The 16,951-nt window shown below is 40.3% G+C and overlaps 2 protein-coding genes across 3 annotated transcripts in view; both read right to left on the bottom strand.

Annotated features, from left to right (window-relative positions):
• Nucleotides 1–403, bottom strand: part of LOC117539914 (deoxyribonuclease gamma-like) — an 8,696-nt gene extending 8,293 nt beyond the window's left edge. Inside the window, exon 1 of one of the 2 annotated variants that reach the window (XM_034206269.1) lies at nucleotides 341–403. The gene's annotated coding sequence lies outside the window, so the exon portion shown is untranslated. Of the gene's footprint in view, nucleotides 10–340 lie in introns of those variants that run through there. The other variant, XM_034206270.1, reaches the window with a different exon arrangement.
• A 2,685-nt stretch (nucleotides 404–3,088) lies between these two features.
• Nucleotides 3,089–16,334, bottom strand: LOC117539917 (deoxyribonuclease-1-like 1). The gene is made up of 10 exons (XM_034206273.1): nucleotides 16,263–16,334; nucleotides 14,367–14,452; nucleotides 10,236–10,330; nucleotides 9,826–9,912; nucleotides 9,059–9,225; nucleotides 7,639–7,751; nucleotides 6,165–6,319; nucleotides 5,978–6,074; nucleotides 3,953–4,037; nucleotides 3,089–3,809 (listed from the first exon to the last, which is right to left on the bottom strand). The coding sequence occupies exons 2-10, from the start codon at nucleotides 14,445–14,447 to the stop codon at nucleotides 3,757–3,759; spliced, it is 933 nt and encodes a 310-aa protein (XP_034062164.1). The 5' UTR covers nucleotides 14,448–14,452; nucleotides 16,263–16,334; the 3' UTR covers nucleotides 3,089–3,756.
• Nucleotides 16,335–16,951: the final 617 nt, after the last annotated feature.

Genomic DNA, 16,951 nt, shown 5'->3' on the forward strand with positions numbered 1-16,951 from the left:
AGACTTATCCTAACCTTAACCATAACCAACACATGCCTAACCCTAACCAAGTCTTCACCCTAAAATGAATGATCCCCCTCATGGGGACCTCCAATTTGTCCCCATAAGGGAAGCCAGTCCCCACACGTGACTATGTAAACAGATTTAGGTCCCCACAAGTATAGTAATGCTATACCACACACACACACACACACACACACACACACACACACACACACACACACACACACACACACACACACACAACACACACACACACACACACACACACACACACACACACACACACACACACACACACACACACACACACACACACACACACCACACACACACTCACCGCAGATGCACTGTGTGTGTTATCTGTGTTGTTGAGTGTTTCCTGTCTGCAGAGCTCTGTCGCCTTTCACACAGAAAATGAGATGATAAGACCGATGTCGTCAACTTTTGAAGGTACTTAATTTACTCCGTCAGCTTCATGTTCATGAGTGAGATATCAGTCTCATGTTTGTTTCACCAACAAAGCTATGTTTTTGATGTGATCTCATGCAGCTCGTCAACATCTCTCTATATGCTTTGTTTAAAAAATGTATAAGCAAATACATGCTTATAACATTAGGAGTTGGAACAGTATTGGAGTGTTTTTTGACTTGAAAATTCGGGATGTCACTCCATCTGGAGGGAACACAGGGATTTTAGGCTTTACAGAGCATTTACATGCACTAAAACCTATATAACACACTAAAGGAAAGGGAAAAGGGAAGGCTGTGTCTCAGTGGGTTACTGCTCAGTGGGTAGTGCGCTGATCTTCGAATCAGAGGATAGCAAGTTTGAGTCCCACTGCAGTCAGCATGTCGTTGTGTCCCTGAGACACTTCACCCCAAAGTGCTCCTGTGGGGATTGCCCACAGTATTGAGTATGTAAGTCGCTTTGGATAAAAGCGTCTAACAAGTGACATGTAATGTAACGTAATGTGGAAACCCCCAACAAGAAGAATACGTTCATGTGGAAGATGTAAGAATTGATTGGCTCTTTAATATACAACATGAGGCGCAATCACACTGCGGTACTTTTCCCACAAAGGTTCATGTGAACTTAGTTCATGTGAACTCTTTAGATCGCGTTCACACTGGAAAAAGTCCCTGGGGGTGGATTCATGGATGTATAATAAGAACTGGATACAGCGTGGGAGGCGGGGCCTCATTCATTCCTATGAGAGCTGCTCATTGGCGCATGATGATAAAATGGCCCAACTTTTGAGAGAGTGAAACGTCACAGATTACCCAGCATGCCTGAGAAGTACCCGTATGTGCCCTCATAGAGCATGGGCAACTTTAACCAAAATGCTCGTTCACATCAAGCACGTCAATTTGCGTACACGTAACAGCACCGCGCGTTCATGACAGCATGGTAATGGATGTTGTTATCATGGATTCGATATGAACGAGGCGGCAGTTAGCAGCTAGCGGCTAGCTAGTAATGATGCTAATGTACACATCAATCGTTATGTACTTATATTACGCTGTAACAGGATCTAGTGATATCCAACAGAGCTTCATTTAGCATGAAATTATTATTGCACTGTATATATATATATTTATATACAGTGCAATAAGCTTCTTAGTGCAATACGAAGCTACAGGGACGTTAATAATATCGGTAATATTAACTTTATTTAATACAACATTTACGGTACAAGATTTAATCATACAGCCCATGTATGATAATGAATTACAGCAAACATGTGCAATATATCCATTATTACAGCTCCGTGGGATGGCAGTAAGACGATATGGATCCGTTCTTATCCATGGGTAAAGATAAACGCAACTCACATTGGTTCCTCAAACAGCATCTCTGTAAACTACGTGTATTCACTGAATTTCACTCTCTGCCTTTAACGGCTCGTTGTAGCTCCGATAGCTCCAGCCCCACCCTCCCTGAACGTGCCGGGCGGCGCGGTCCCGTGGGTTAGATGCACGTTCATAATACAGAGGGAAATAACTCTCAGAATAACGTTATTAGCTAATTTTTACAACTTGAGGAACGAATGTTTTTAATAAGGGCTATACAAGTGTTCATACTGGGTAGTTTATTTAGTTTAAAAAAAAGTATCCAACGAGTTACAGACCACTCTTTCCTCATGTAAGTCAATGGGTCTTTCCGGGCCTGGCAACCAAACGGAAGTGTAGTACCGCCGTTTGGCCAGCACGAATATTTTCATCTGAGTCCGGCGCACTTCCTGGGGGCTTGGGTGGATTAGGCAAATTAAGCCGCTGACGTCACTTGTTCTTCTTCTGCTTTGGGTTTACTGGCAGGCCGCAAACCACTTCACGGCGTATACTGCCGCCCAAAGTCCCCGGCCGGAAGTCCCCGGAGTTGGGGACTGGCTTCAGTAGAAGCTGCTGGGACTCCCAGCAGCTTCTACTGAAGCCTTCCGAGTAAATCGCCAGAACGCCGACACCTCCTCATCTCCAACACTCCCATGTTTTATTTTGTGTTGCCATAAATTAGTCTCTCTGCGTTTCTGCGCTGGGCTAATGCTAATGCTAATAATGCTAATGCGAGGATAATAAAATGGCGGCTTCACAAAACGTTTTGGTAGTTTTACGGGGCGTGGTTTGCAATCCGCCCAGCCAATCAGAAATATAACTCTTTTCTCACAAGAGAGCCGCTCGAAAGTCCCTGCTCTCTAGCAGGGACTTTCGAGGGGGTAAAAAGGTTCACATGAACTAATTTTAGTACCGGCTCTTTTTGGTGTGAACGCGATAAAAGAGTTCACATGAACTAAGTTCACATGAACCTTTGTGGGAAAAGTACCGCAGTGTGAATGCGCCTATGGAGGCGTTAAATATGGACAATGTTTTTACATTTGTATAAATCTAACGAAATGTCTTATGTCTTATGTCCTATCCATGGAACAGTTATTACTCTTAATCAATACAAGAAATAATCTTAAAAAATCCCAAAACAAGCAAAATGTCTTGTATTGAGTAACATTATTCATTTCTGGTTAGAATGGCCATTTTTTCTTTCTACCAATTGAAGTAAATTTTAAATGATAAAGAAAGCACAACATACAATCAAATGGGATGATTCATTTTATTGCAGATAACAAAAAGCATTGTGAGTAAATAAGCAGTGATATCATAAGTTCTGCCATGCGTCTGTGAATATAGTTTAAAGGTATATTTTGAAGATATATTTTGAAGTTCTTATCAATTGTCAGTTTGGAGGAAAAGTGCCAGCAGAACGCTCAGAAATATATTGCTGTATAGTTGTCAGCAAAAATATTTTAGTCAATTTAAAAAAGAGCTATATTTAGAATATTAAAAAAGCTTTACCTGGATGAGCCCTGAAGCCACCAGATTTATTTGAAAAAAACTGTAATTTTACCTTTCAAAACACAGGAGTTGCTTGTCTGTCTCTCAGTTAGTGTATTTGTTATATAGGTGAATTTGAATGAACTACTACTATAAGCAACTTGTTTTTCAACCAAATAGTTAAAATACTTTGATTACAAATCTTAAAATGAAGTCTTCACCTTCTACCTCATTTGAAAAACATTTAGATTCTATGAATTTAGTCGAAATATTTTCATTTAACAAAATGCGTCCTACATTACTGAAAACTGTTCTGTTGCTAAACTTCAGGTTGATACACTTCATACACTTAAATAGCGCTCATCACTAAAAGCTAATAACTAAACTACTTTAAGTTAACAACATATTGAAGATCGGTTCCTCTTCTCTTGGTTTACGCTCCTCTCCTCTTTTTCGCTGCCGGCCCGGCCTTCTTCTTCTGGGCTCCTGTAAGTCATCAGTACAAAAGGAATTTAATTATATTGTTAATGTGAGATTCATGATGCAGCAAGAGCCATAAAAACACAACTAAATGAACTCCAATGTCTAATATGTGTCACTGATGTTGATGAAACAAGAGACATCTTTACCCCCTGTTGTCCCTGGATTCCTTTTTCTCTGAGCTTTCTGCTTCAGCTCCACCTCCACAGGGTAGTGATCACTGACACTCTGAGTCTGGGACAGAAAATAACATTTAATAGCGTCAATATTTATTTTGAGTTTGTTCTTCCGGTTAGAGCAAAGGCGCGATTACTTGGGTTGCCAGCTTCATCAACAATTGAATAAATAAACCGCTTTTTAAGCTTTTGAATGAATGTTATTAAGTTAACCATTTAGATAACCATTATGTGATTAGTTTATCCAAACAACGTACATTTGTGAATTTTAGCTGCTGGCTATATGACAGCGGTCGGTCGGCTTAATAAAAGCATGTCAACAATGTTTTTTAAATGACTCTCACTACCAGAACTGTAGACACAAGTTCACACTGCAAGTCTAACCATAGGTCAGGGTTGCCAACTTTGGGTACCTGGCTGGAGTGAGATTTTGATATCATTACACATATGCGCACTAAATGACTGCTATCGTGTCAGCAGCGGGACCTTAGCATATATAAAGGATATATATACAATATATACAAATACACAATATTGGACACAGACTATAAAGGGCACACAGTTTCATTCACTAATGAAAGTCAAACACATGTTTTTTTCCACTGTTTTATTGTGTGCCTGTCGCGATAAGCAATTAATTGACTTATCTTAAGATAAATAAAAATGAACTCGATAACTTTTCTGACCTCGATAAATTGCCATTTACATGAGGATGTGACTAGCAGTTTGAAAGGATGTACTTGAATTATTATTTTTAGGGCTGTCAAGTTAGCGCGTTAATAACGCGTTAACGCAAAAAAAAATTAACGCCACTAATTATTTTAACGCGATTAACGCATGTGTATTTGTTGTCCTCGGCCGCCCCGTAGTTTCAGAGCGCATCGAGTTTAAAATACCATCTACAAGCTGATGCTGATCAGCCCCGTTCCTGCCGCCCGCTTGTGGCAGACCACACTTCCACGCTCACCGGCAGGCACCGACTGGCTATCGGGAGGACCGGGAGGGTGTGTGTATGTGTGGCACGAGCGAACGAGCGAGAGAGAGACCTTACGTGCATTGTTGTTGTTAGCATCTGGTGCTAGCTAGCTGCGCTAACGGATATGGAGCTGTTTAAATGAAAACAGAGGAGCGACATTTCGCCACAACTGCGCAGAGCACTTGACTTTATGCAGGAAGCCAGACAGTGGGACATTGGACGAAAAGTCAGCACACTCAGCACGGATAGTGCGCAACATGATTGCAGCGTCCAGGCAGCTCCCGTTCGAGCATATGCCTTGAGTTGCACATAGCTCCAACGATCCATCACACACACACACACACACACACACACACACACACACACACACACACACACACACACACACACACGAGTGTGGGGGCGGGGAGGGAGCGGGTCGACAGCTTGAGCAGCTGTCAACTCAACATTGTAAATAACCAAAAACGATCGCCGGTTCATCTTGTTTTTGGCTTGAGAATAGTTTGGGCAGCGTGAGAGCGTGAGATTGAGAGTGAAAGCGTGTGTCACACGCCAGATGCGTGAGAGTTGGCAACCCTGCCATAGGATATTAAATAATAGTCCTAAATTATGCGAATCACCAATTTGTCAATAGATAGCAAGATAGCTAATATTGGCTAGCTAAGTGAGATATATAGCAAATGTTTTCTAGTTTGTAAAGTAGATAGCTAACTTTCATTTGGCAGCTTGTTAGGTAGATAGCTAACGTTCCTAGCCTACCTAATCTTTTTCCACCCTTCTGGCAGTTTTTATAAAACTATCCACATGTGCTTTGGTATACTTTCCAACCAGCCGATGGGCTTCAGTAGTGTAGCTGTTAATAATCCCAAATAAAATGTATTGTTTACGATGCTGCTAATGCTAAACTGGAAACATTTACATACATGCATTTAAACCGGTAATGGGTTGCACTGTGTCACTTCAGCAGGTTTCAGTGTTACAGTATAGTACCAACGATACCCAATCCTAAACATGAGTCTCACTTCTTCTTCTGTCAAGTTCAAGTCTTCCTCGAAGTTGTAGGCGATGGCTGAGTTGGGGACGATGGCCTTCAGCATCCTCTTTCCGTAAACAACGATCCTGTTGTTTGGAAATGCAGCACAATTAATTTTTATTTTAACAAACACAAAAAATGCTTTGGTTGAACTGTAACAATGAAACGTGTATTACCTGTCGTAGGTGTGGTCATTATTGTTACTAGTCGTGGTGTCGACATCATCGTCTATCAGCCAATAATAAGGGGCCGAGGAGATGAGGATCGAGTCCTTCTTCCTCATGGAGAGATACTGTCCATCGGCATTAAAGTCTCCCAAAATCATAATGTTCTGCAGAATAAAGAACAACACAACCAAATTCAGAATGGAAAAACACATTATGTTTATTTATTTTTACTTTATTCATACTGTAGGTATTCAAAGCTTAAAAAAAAGTTTGCTTACATGAGAAACACAATCAAACAAAACTATTTAATTTCTCAAAAACCTACTTAATATTGTGATACGCCTGCAGCTGGTACAAAACGCTGCGGCTTGGCTGCTTACAGGAACACGCAAGCATGAACACATCACACCAATTCTGGCTTCCCTCCACTGGCTCCCCTCCACTGGCTTCCCTCCACTGGCTTCCCTCCACTGGCTCCCCTCCACTGGCTTCCCTCCACTGGCTTCCCTCCACTGGCTCCCCTCCACTGGCTTCCCTCCACTGGCTTCCCTCCACTGGCTCCCCTCCACTGGCTTCCCTCCACTGGCTTCCCTCCACTGGCTTCCCTCCACTGGCTTCTCTCCACTGGCTTCCCTCCACTGGCTCCCCTCCACTGGCTTCCCTCCACTGGCTCCCCTCCACTGGCTTCCCTCCACTGGCTTCTCTCCACTGGCTTCCCTCCACTGGCTTCCCTCCACTGGCTTCCCTCCACTGGCTCCCCTCCACTGGCTCCCCTCCACTGGCTCCCCTCCACTGGCTTCCCTCCACTGGCTTCCCTCCACTGGCTCCCCTCCACTGGCTCCCCTCCACTGGCTTCCCTCCACTGGCTTCCCTCCACTGGCTCCCCTCCACTGGCTCCCCTCCACTGGCTCCCCTCCACTGGCTCCCCTCCACTGGCTTCCCTCCACTGGCTCCCCTCCACTGGCTCCCCTCCACTGTCTTCCCTCCACTGGCTCCCCTCCACTGGCTTCCCTCCACTGGCTCCCTGTCCATTTTAGAGTTAATTTTAAGATTGTATTGTTTGTTTTTAAATCGCTTAATGGGCTGGCCCCTCAGTACATCTCATCTCAGACCTTCTACAGGTGTACACCCCCTCACCCTTCAAATGTTTAAGTCCCGCCTGAAGACCCACCTCTTTTCCCCTCGCTTTCGAGTTAGTTTGAGTTATGTTTCATCGATTGTTATGCTTTTATTTGTCTGTCCATAGCCCTTATGTGCCTTTTCATCTACTCTTATGTGTGCCTTTTATTTATTATTGTAATATTATATTTTATTATAATGTTATGTCTGCTGTGAAGCACTTCGGTAAAACCCTCTGTTTTAATATGTACTATATAAATAAAGTGGATTGGATTGGACAAACAAAAAATGGTTAATGTTAAATGTAAAGATTTTCACACATTGTTTTTCTCTCAAACCCATCAATAATATTTTAAACACTTACATCATTCTGCCATCTTTCCCTCACATCTTCAACTACGTCATGAAGAGCGTTCAGCTCCGCCTCTGCATCACTTGGTGTGGTGTGGACCGGGATCAACACCAGATTCTGCACAACTTGAGGCAAACACACACACACACACACACACACACACACACACACACACACACACACACACACACACACCAAATAATTCCCCGGCCGTTATCGCAACCTAAGTCTAACTTTAACAAAGTATTTATATTTAAATAGTCCATTTAGGTCTTTCCCAAAGTTAGGACCTCACAATATAGAAAGGTCCTCATAACTTCTAAAACTCCAAGTGGTCCTCACAATGATATCCGCGCAAGACATATGCACACACACATAAACACACCTGTGTGGACCTACATAAACAAAACAATTTTGCCTAACCTTTAACCCCTATTTTAACTAAAGAAGGGATTTAACATTCAAACAGTCCATTGCAGGTCTGTACCAAAATAGAGAACAGGCCAAAATGTCCTCAAAATCCATAAAGGACGCAAAACCCAAAATGATCCTCACAATGATAGTCTAAAAAACTAAAACACACCAGGGTGGGAATTTCACGACGGCCACGACGGCCATGGCCGTCGTTGCCCCGCACTTTGGCCGTGATGCCCTGTGAAAAAAAATGCAATTCACGGCCAAAGTGGCCTTGGTGCCCCTGTCAAAAGTTCCAGTGTAAACAACGCTAGTAAAGTCATATTAGTTCGCGCAGTAGGATAGTCCCGTGCCTGTGGATCCGAGCGATTGCTCTGCTGTGATTGTTCCGTCAGAAATGCCTGTAGGGGCCCGACAGCCTCCTCCTCAGCCGCGGGAGCAAGACAAGCACAGGTAAGCAAGCGGACCAAGCTGTTTTGATATGATTTAACTGAAGTATGTGGTAGTATTTGAAAGGACTTAACATTTACGTGTTTATAGAAAGTACTATTGATAGGTAATTACCATTGTATTAGCCTATTTAAAGTTGACTCGTTACATTTTGTCATGAAAACTAGCGATAGCTAGCTAGTTTGGATAGCGCTAACGTCTTCCCTTCAAGGGGTCTACATCTAGTGTTGCTTCTACAAGCTAGCAGATAGCTGTCACCTTTGAATCTAGTATTTTTCTTGCTAAGCGGTTTTGATATAATACATGACTGACTTATGTGGTTTATGGCTGAACTTAACGTATACGTTAAAGAAACACTATTGCTATTCAGCCATTTGTAAAACGACTGGTGTTGACGTTAGTGCTACACTTTTCAGTCATGTTGATTGACCAGCGTAATTTAACCAAACGGCCTTTGTGCCCTGTCATGTGGCCTTTGTGCCCTTGAAAAAAATGTGAACGGGAAGGCCAAATGGCCTTGCCCCTAAAATGACGAAATTCCAAGCCTGAAACACACACACACAAATACCTGTGTTTGGACATTTGAGAAGGACAGCGAAAGGCTCTCTGGCTAGCTCGTCAACATCGTCAACATCTTCTTCATCTTCATCATCATCTTCATCATCTTCATCATCTACATCATCTTCATTATTTTCTCCGTACTGGTAGGAGTCTAATATCTGCACTTCTTTCTTTCTGGAACACAAAGCCACAAACATGTACTGTATTATAAAGCTTATAAACACACATGTTATGTTTTGTTTGTTTATTAATGTATTTTTATTAGTTAGTGAGATAGCTCATAAACCACTTGAAGTTTTTCAGTAGAGCCTTGTAGGAAATGTATGTAGAGTTTGGCCCAACGGCACAATGTGATGATTTGTAAAGCCTATGATGTTCTGGGTCTTAGCTAACGGACCATAGACAACAAATAAATTGTAGGACTAAAAATATTGAAGCGTCTCAAAGAAGAGTATGTAATGTGTCACAGATTACTGGTTCAAAAATCAACATTACTGATTTTTTGTCTTTGATATTCTACACAGTTTTTCAATAATAAGTATCCAATTGAATGTGGATGTTACCAATTCGAGACATATTTTAATTCCTGTGAGACATAACGTATAGCTCAATTGATAGATTGATGTGTACTGAGGCTTGGTCTGAATCCAGTTCGAAGACCATTTGCCGTCTGTCATCACTCCCCATGTTAGGTCTGTCTCTACAATAAAGGCACTGGTTGCCCAAAAAGGTATTTTAACCACACACAGGATTGTCTATACTTGTGTTTCTGACCTGTAGAAGTAGACAAACTTCTCCTGTCTACCCTCCGGTCCCAGAGGTTCACTGCACAGCATGCCGTACGGATTCCTTTTGTTATCTCTGCCAGAAAACAGAAACAACTGGAACTGAATATCTCTCACAATCATCAATAAATCGTTTGTATCATTTTAGATGCCCCATAAGATTTGATTATTTTTTTACATTAAAATATTATTGTCAGAGCAGACTGGGCTCTGGTTTCAGACAGAGGGTGAAAAGAGGTGCTGCGGCACAGGCAGTATGAAAAAAATAAAGAGCTTTTTGACCATTAAAGCACGGAGACATGTCACAATAGAGACACAAAATAAAAAATGTAACCTGAAAATGTGCAGAATAGGGCCCCTTTAAATTAATGTGCATGCTACTTTGTGTGGAGAACTCACCCATAGTCATTAAGGTGTTTGAGGAGCAGTTTCATGGCCTTACCACTCTCATCCATCACCTCCAGCAGCACCACCACGCTGTACTCAGACACAATCTGCAAAACACAACCACAGAGAAAAGAAAGCATAGAACTAAAATCACTTTTTTTTAAAAAATTGTATTTATTATTTAACCCTAACCCTGCACTCTTTAGGGCTAACCTTTTTTTTTCTTTTTCTAAGCGGGGTGCAAATTACAATAAAGCCTTTGAATTGAAATTCAAACATGCTTTAAAGACCAAAACAAAAACAACACAATATTAAAAAAAAATTGGGTAGAAGAGTTGGCTTATAAAAAGAAACATGTGACTAATAATAGCAACAATAATAATGGCTTTGTTATATTAAAGTGTTCCATATATGTGACAATGAGCCAGCATGGTCTACTATAAGCCTTACATTGAAGGAGGTAAGCCACCATAACAAATGTTATCTAAATCTTTAGTGTCTACTTTAAAATGTCTTATATAAAAAATACAAATAAAAAACATTCATATTTGAGATGCAGAACCAAATACGGCATGGGAAAATGTATTTCTAACTGCAATAGCAGAAGTTTTTAATATATATGTTAAACAGTTACAGCAGGGGCCTGTACTACGAAGCAGGATTTTTGCTTTGCGGCTAACTTCAGGGAAAACTCCGGCTTTCCGGTCCTACGACGCTGGTTCTCTTTTTAGCGGGCTAGATCTCCATGGTAACTTATGCTTAGCGGCTAACCTGCCCCGGAGCAGGTTAGGTTGCAGGCTAAGAGATCAACTCAGTGAAAGCACCGCCTGCTGACCAATCAGAGCTCAGTGTGCGGAGTTTAAAGCGATCAAGTCATATTACAGGAGAAAGGAAAGACGGCCGGCAAAAATCAACTGACTGTGTGAACGTGAAAATTAATAGAATATCCCCTGACTCTTATAACATTAGCGTTAAGAAAGCTTACTTAAATATCTACCACAACATAAGTAACCGGATCAAAGTAACATTAAGTACAGTCCGCGGCATATCACATCATAATGTATCATATATTTCCTGATCTGAGTCAGCTGAGCCGTATCTGGCCGTGCAACACTCACAGTGTCACATACTGTATGCAGAAGTATTATTTTAAGCAACACATTAAGTTGACGAAACACTCGAGTCAAATGTAATTAAAGTCAGATGGTGTTTTAGACGGGCAGTGATATCATAAACCTGTTAATGTACGCATTCAAACACTTTTTCTGTTACCAGCTGTATTCACCTTGCAGGTGCAGCTATGTGGCTTTGATCCTGGATAAAGTGTTTAAGTCATGGATGTTTAAAGTTTAACTTCTTCATATTTGTCTAATTATATAGTTGACTTTTCATTCAGGAAGTATGACGCTGCGCTGTCAGTACGCTTCTCCATGTTTGTAATCAACACGTTCTCACTCCCAACTCGTCACATGTTGACGGTCGGTCAGGGCCCCTCCCCGTCACTCTATTACAGACAGGGTACCTCTTGAGAGTCAGTTTTCAATGGGCAGGGCGTCCCATTGACTTGTATAGAGCTCCTTGAACGTTGGTAATAGACGAGTTGGGATCACGGCGAAATGCTCTCCGCAGATTCATTCTCACAGCGTTTATCAACCTTTTTCTTACTCAATATCAAGCCACACTTATTGTTTTTACTTCTTTATTTTAATTGAATAATGTAGGACTTTTGTTGCCGTCAGTTATGGGGAGAGTAGGGGCTCAGAAAACTGAAATCTGTATTGTTTCATCGTTTTTTCCTTCTAATTTTGTATTCTTTTCTAAACCACACACTGTTATTTACTCAACAATAACACATAATTATCCTTGTGTTTATTTATTTGTTTGATTAATAAACACAAGTTGGAGTCCGTCAGGACCGAGGGTCAGAGCAGCTCATAGTTGCGTATTTACACCCGGAAGTAAGTATTTTCTCCGCTTCGCTTGACAAACCCTGTGATAGTCCTCAAGCTCTGTGATTGGATGTTTGAGTGTGCGCCGAGGGTTACGCCGAGCGTCGAACAGCACTTTGAAATGGGATGGAACCACGGCAGACTGTCCAAAACTGGATTTGAACGGGTCCACCCCGTCCCCCCCTCCCCCACCCCGTCCCCAGAACTACACATGCTGGCTACTGTGACCCCTCCTGTTGTTAATTGATAAGCCTGCAACATGCACTTGTCAAGGTTCAGAGGCACATTTTGCAAATATGCCATCGATCATCTTAAGATAAGATATACTTTATTGATCCCAAGTTGGAAACATTTGCGTTACATCAGCATGTGTAACAGTTGTAAATATGCAGTGGTGTTTATTTGTAAATCATTTAGTATAATCACACAAATTCTGTGTTTTATTTAATAATTCTGTGTTATTTATTTATTGATTGTTCAATACCTGACAAGGTTGGAGATCAAAAACTTGGGTCACAGGTTCCTCAACAGTGCATTACAAGACATCTATCAATATGTGTGTATACCTCCACCATTAAACTGTCATATTCTGCACATTTCTTATACTATCTACATACATCTTATAAGAGTATAATACGTATAATATCAGTTAAAATAAGTGCTTCAACATACAGTAGTTAACATTGCAGGAAAGCAATATATTAGTACTTTGTCAGGCTTAATATTTATACCCCCAAAGCTTTTTTCTTATTCAAAATAAGACCTTAACCTAAAGTATTCTTTAATGTTTAAATAAAGCCTTATTAGTTTGTCTGTCTGTTTCTCCTATTGATATCTAATAATAAAAATAACACATTTCAATAACGTGCTTTAACCACCAGGTGTCCCTTTATATCAGCTGTGCACCATTACATACAGCCTATCTACCAATTGGATCAAATTTAAAAGTCAGCCGAATTAGTGTTGATACTGCAAGGAGACGTATTGTGTGAAGAGAAATTGAAGATTTTGTTTAATTGCTGATATATTTATGATCCACGTCACGTTTTCAGTGTTGGCGGCAGTTCATCATGTTTGTCTAGAAGTCTTCTCATCAGGGCTGTAATATTTAATGCAGCTGAACCGTGTATTACAATGCCGTTATGTGATGACCTCCAAAGAGAAAAGCAAGAACACTCGGAATAAAGTATTATTATTTTTTTTTAAAATGTTTTCGGATTTCACATCAACAGGAAGTCCGGTTAACTATAATGTCCGTGCGGAACAATAGCCAAGCCATAGATCCGCGGGTGAATAATGTCAATCACCATATTACACACATCCCTTCACATTTACATTTAAATGTACATTAAAGTATTTCGTGAGGCCTTCTAAAATGTTTTTAAATATAATTAGGGTTGTAGTTGAAGAGTTTGTAAATTATTGCGTTGCGCAATTGCACAACGGCACTCCATTAATTCCACATCTACACACATGGATTAACATCGATTTAATACATTAATGTAGCCTTTGTTTCTGCTAAAAGAGGTGTCGACCAGCTGGGGCAACAAGAAAATCGGCGTAATCGAGTGTGACTATTACAAAATAAATAATTATTATGTAAATATTGACAATAACAACCGACCGTCAGGGTAGCATTTGCCGGGGAGCGTTCTCATGGCGTCTATTATCAACGCTATGGGAGGTCTATGAAGGTCTATGGGACGCCTTGCCCGTTGAAAACTGACTCACAAGGTACCCTGTGCGTAATAGAGTGACGGGGAGGGGCCCTGACCGACCGGGTTGGGAGTGAGAACGTGTTGTTGTGATTGGTCGAATGCTCCAAATACCACCCCTTTCATGTGTTCGCGCACCTAACTAGATAGGACACGGCTGGCTTGAGCGATCCACTTGATAACCAGCGTCGTAGGACCGCTTAGCGAGAGCGTGTATGTTTTGGATCAGGCCAACCGGCTAACTCAAACATATCCAGGTTATGTTGAACCAGCTTCGTAGTACAGGCCTCTGGTGTCTACCAAATCTGACCAGTGATAAATACTTGTTGTTGTTGTTGTTTTTCGGATGATCTTATGAACAAACTTATATCTAAGCTTTATAAAAACAGCTCCTTTCATTTAAATGTCTTACCATGTACAAAAACATTAACTGAAATATTACGCTGAACAAACTTGTGTGGTTCAGCACGGTGAGTTACCTCAATGATAATTTCCCGTACGGCCTTCTTGTTGACTTTAGTCCATCCCAGTCTCTTCACATTGAAGGCAGCGATCTTCATTTTGACTAAAAAACATAGATAGATTACAAGGCCAGTGGTGGACAGTAACAAAGAACATTTACTAAAGTGCTGTACTCAATTACAAGGTACTTAACGAGAGTATACTGTATGTCCATTTAAAGAAACTCTATTATTTGACTCCTCATCCAATATCTGACACATTTACTTACTTTTTCTCTATTTGATTTCCGTATATGGAAGGAAATAATCTCTGTCGCTAACAAATGTTCATGATACTTACATGTTTAGTTCAGCAGGATAATCTGCACATATTAACACCACTTTAAGATTTTTGAAGAGTAAATGCAATTGCCAGAAGTAAAAAGCTAACACTTTAAAGGAACTACAACACAGTCTCATGGCTGTGTGTCACCACCACTCAGCTAAAGGCGTGATGACGTTCAGTCATTTATTTAGTCATTTATTTAGTCGCTTATTAGCATACGTGTTTTCATGACACATTTCAGATATTCATCAGTGGGGTAATTACTGAAATTATTTGTTAGAATCTCTTTAGCTTGTGTTAACCACAGACCTTACTTCAGGTTAACAACCAAAAACACATTCAGAAAACCATTGACTTCCTGACGAACGGCAAAAAGAAGTATGAAAAATATTTCCCGGGTTTTAGGAAACAGGGTTTTAAGCCTTTTGCAGACCATTTACATGCACACAAACATATAGAATAGACAGGAAAGGTAAAACCCCCAAAAGAAGAATAGAGCCTCTTAAAACAAGGCTCTGAATTCAGGACTTGCTGTGGAGTGTTAACGTCCTAATATCACATTTGAATATTGAGAATGAGTCAACGCTCTCCCGGGAGCGGCAACCATTTTTTATCAAGAAATGAGCGGGAACATTTGAAATAGAAGAGGAAGTAGTAAATGGATCAGGATCGGGTTGTCTTTATGTAAGTGTACTTTGACTAATTATTTAAAAACGAAATGTTATTCAGGATATACAACTTTTAGTACCAAATTGACTTCCTAAATAGTTTTCAGATTCGCAACCTCAGCAACTTATTTTATCTTCTCCTTTTCCAATAATACATTAGCATTTGCAGTTCATACAATAGATATAAATTAAACAAGTCCCCCCGCTTTCTTACCCACAATCCTTCCAAACCCATCACACTTAATTCACCATAGAAGAAGAAACACATTTGTACTTGAAAGGCAGATAACTAATAAAGGGTGAGAGGGTATCAAAACGTTTGGCACATGAACACACACACAAATAAAGAATAACATTTAAAATACAAAATTTAAATTCAGTGAAATCAAAAAAATATATAGAGAATAGATACAAATAAATAAAACACTAAGATAAACATGTACATATAAGACTATGTTTTAATTATTGCCGCCTATTGCAGCCGGTTTCCCTCCAAATTGTAATGTATCACACAATGGAAAATGACACAGAGAATAAAGTCAGTTTATTATAATAATAATAATAATACACTTTATTTGTGGCAGGGTTAGGGTTAGGGGTTAGCCCAAAGTGCTTTACAGAAAACATAACAAGAATATTAAAATAAACACAGAACAAGATAAAACATCTAAAGTGATCCTAATGAAATTCCCGTGAATTAAAGCTGAGAAATTAAAATAGGTTAAAATAAAACAATCTTAAAAAGACAATTTAAAATGTAAAATAAAAGCAAAACAGAAAAAAATACAGTAAAACATGGACAATGATGAGAATTGAAAGTTAACCCACATTAAAAACCATATTCAAAAGATGGGTTTTAGTTCAACTCCATAGCTGAGAAATTGACACTTAATTGTTTACAATAAGAAGAATAAAACTCACCCAGCTGTTTGAGTAAAATCTAAATAATGACCCAGCAGCAGAGGATGTTCTGTTTCAGGGGACAGGCGTGAAGTGAGAGGTTCTGCAGAAACACCAGGAATAAACCCAAAAGGGAAGTCTCTGTCAGCCAACAAAAGGGCGCCAATCCACCTTCAAATTCATGCTGACCAAGTGTAACCCTCAGGAAGTGCTCCGGACTCTGATGAAAATATTCGTAGTGGCCAAACTGTTGACTAACATCGAAAGAGACGTCTGTAAGTCAGCGGATAGTTTTTTTTTTAACTAAATAAACTACCTAGTATTAACTATTTCATAGCCCTTATTAGAATCATTAGGTCCTTAAAGTTATATACTTCTGGGTCTCTGTGTTTCATTCAAGCTCGGCTCTGTGTGTTTGTGTGTGTGTGTGTGTGTGTGTGTGTGTGTGTGTGTGTGTGTGTGTGTTTCCATGATCTTACGGGAAGTTAAACTAAACTTATTTTGAGATTTCACAATAATAATGGATGATTCACCCTATGGTTCATATTAAAAATGCAGGGATAAAGTTGCGGTAGTTTACACACACACACACACACACACACACACAAACAAAGGCAGCTCATTCTGGAATAGCCTCCCAACTGAGATACGGGATTGTCCCACTCTCAATAGTTTTAAAGGTCACTTCAAAGAATGGGTGAGAAGCAAAC

This window comes from Gymnodraco acuticeps, unplaced genomic scaffold, assembly GCF_902827175.1.
Source record: "Gymnodraco acuticeps unplaced genomic scaffold, fGymAcu1.1, whole genome shotgun sequence".
Lineage (NCBI taxonomy): Eukaryota > Metazoa > Chordata > Actinopteri > Perciformes > Bathydraconidae > Gymnodraco > Gymnodraco acuticeps.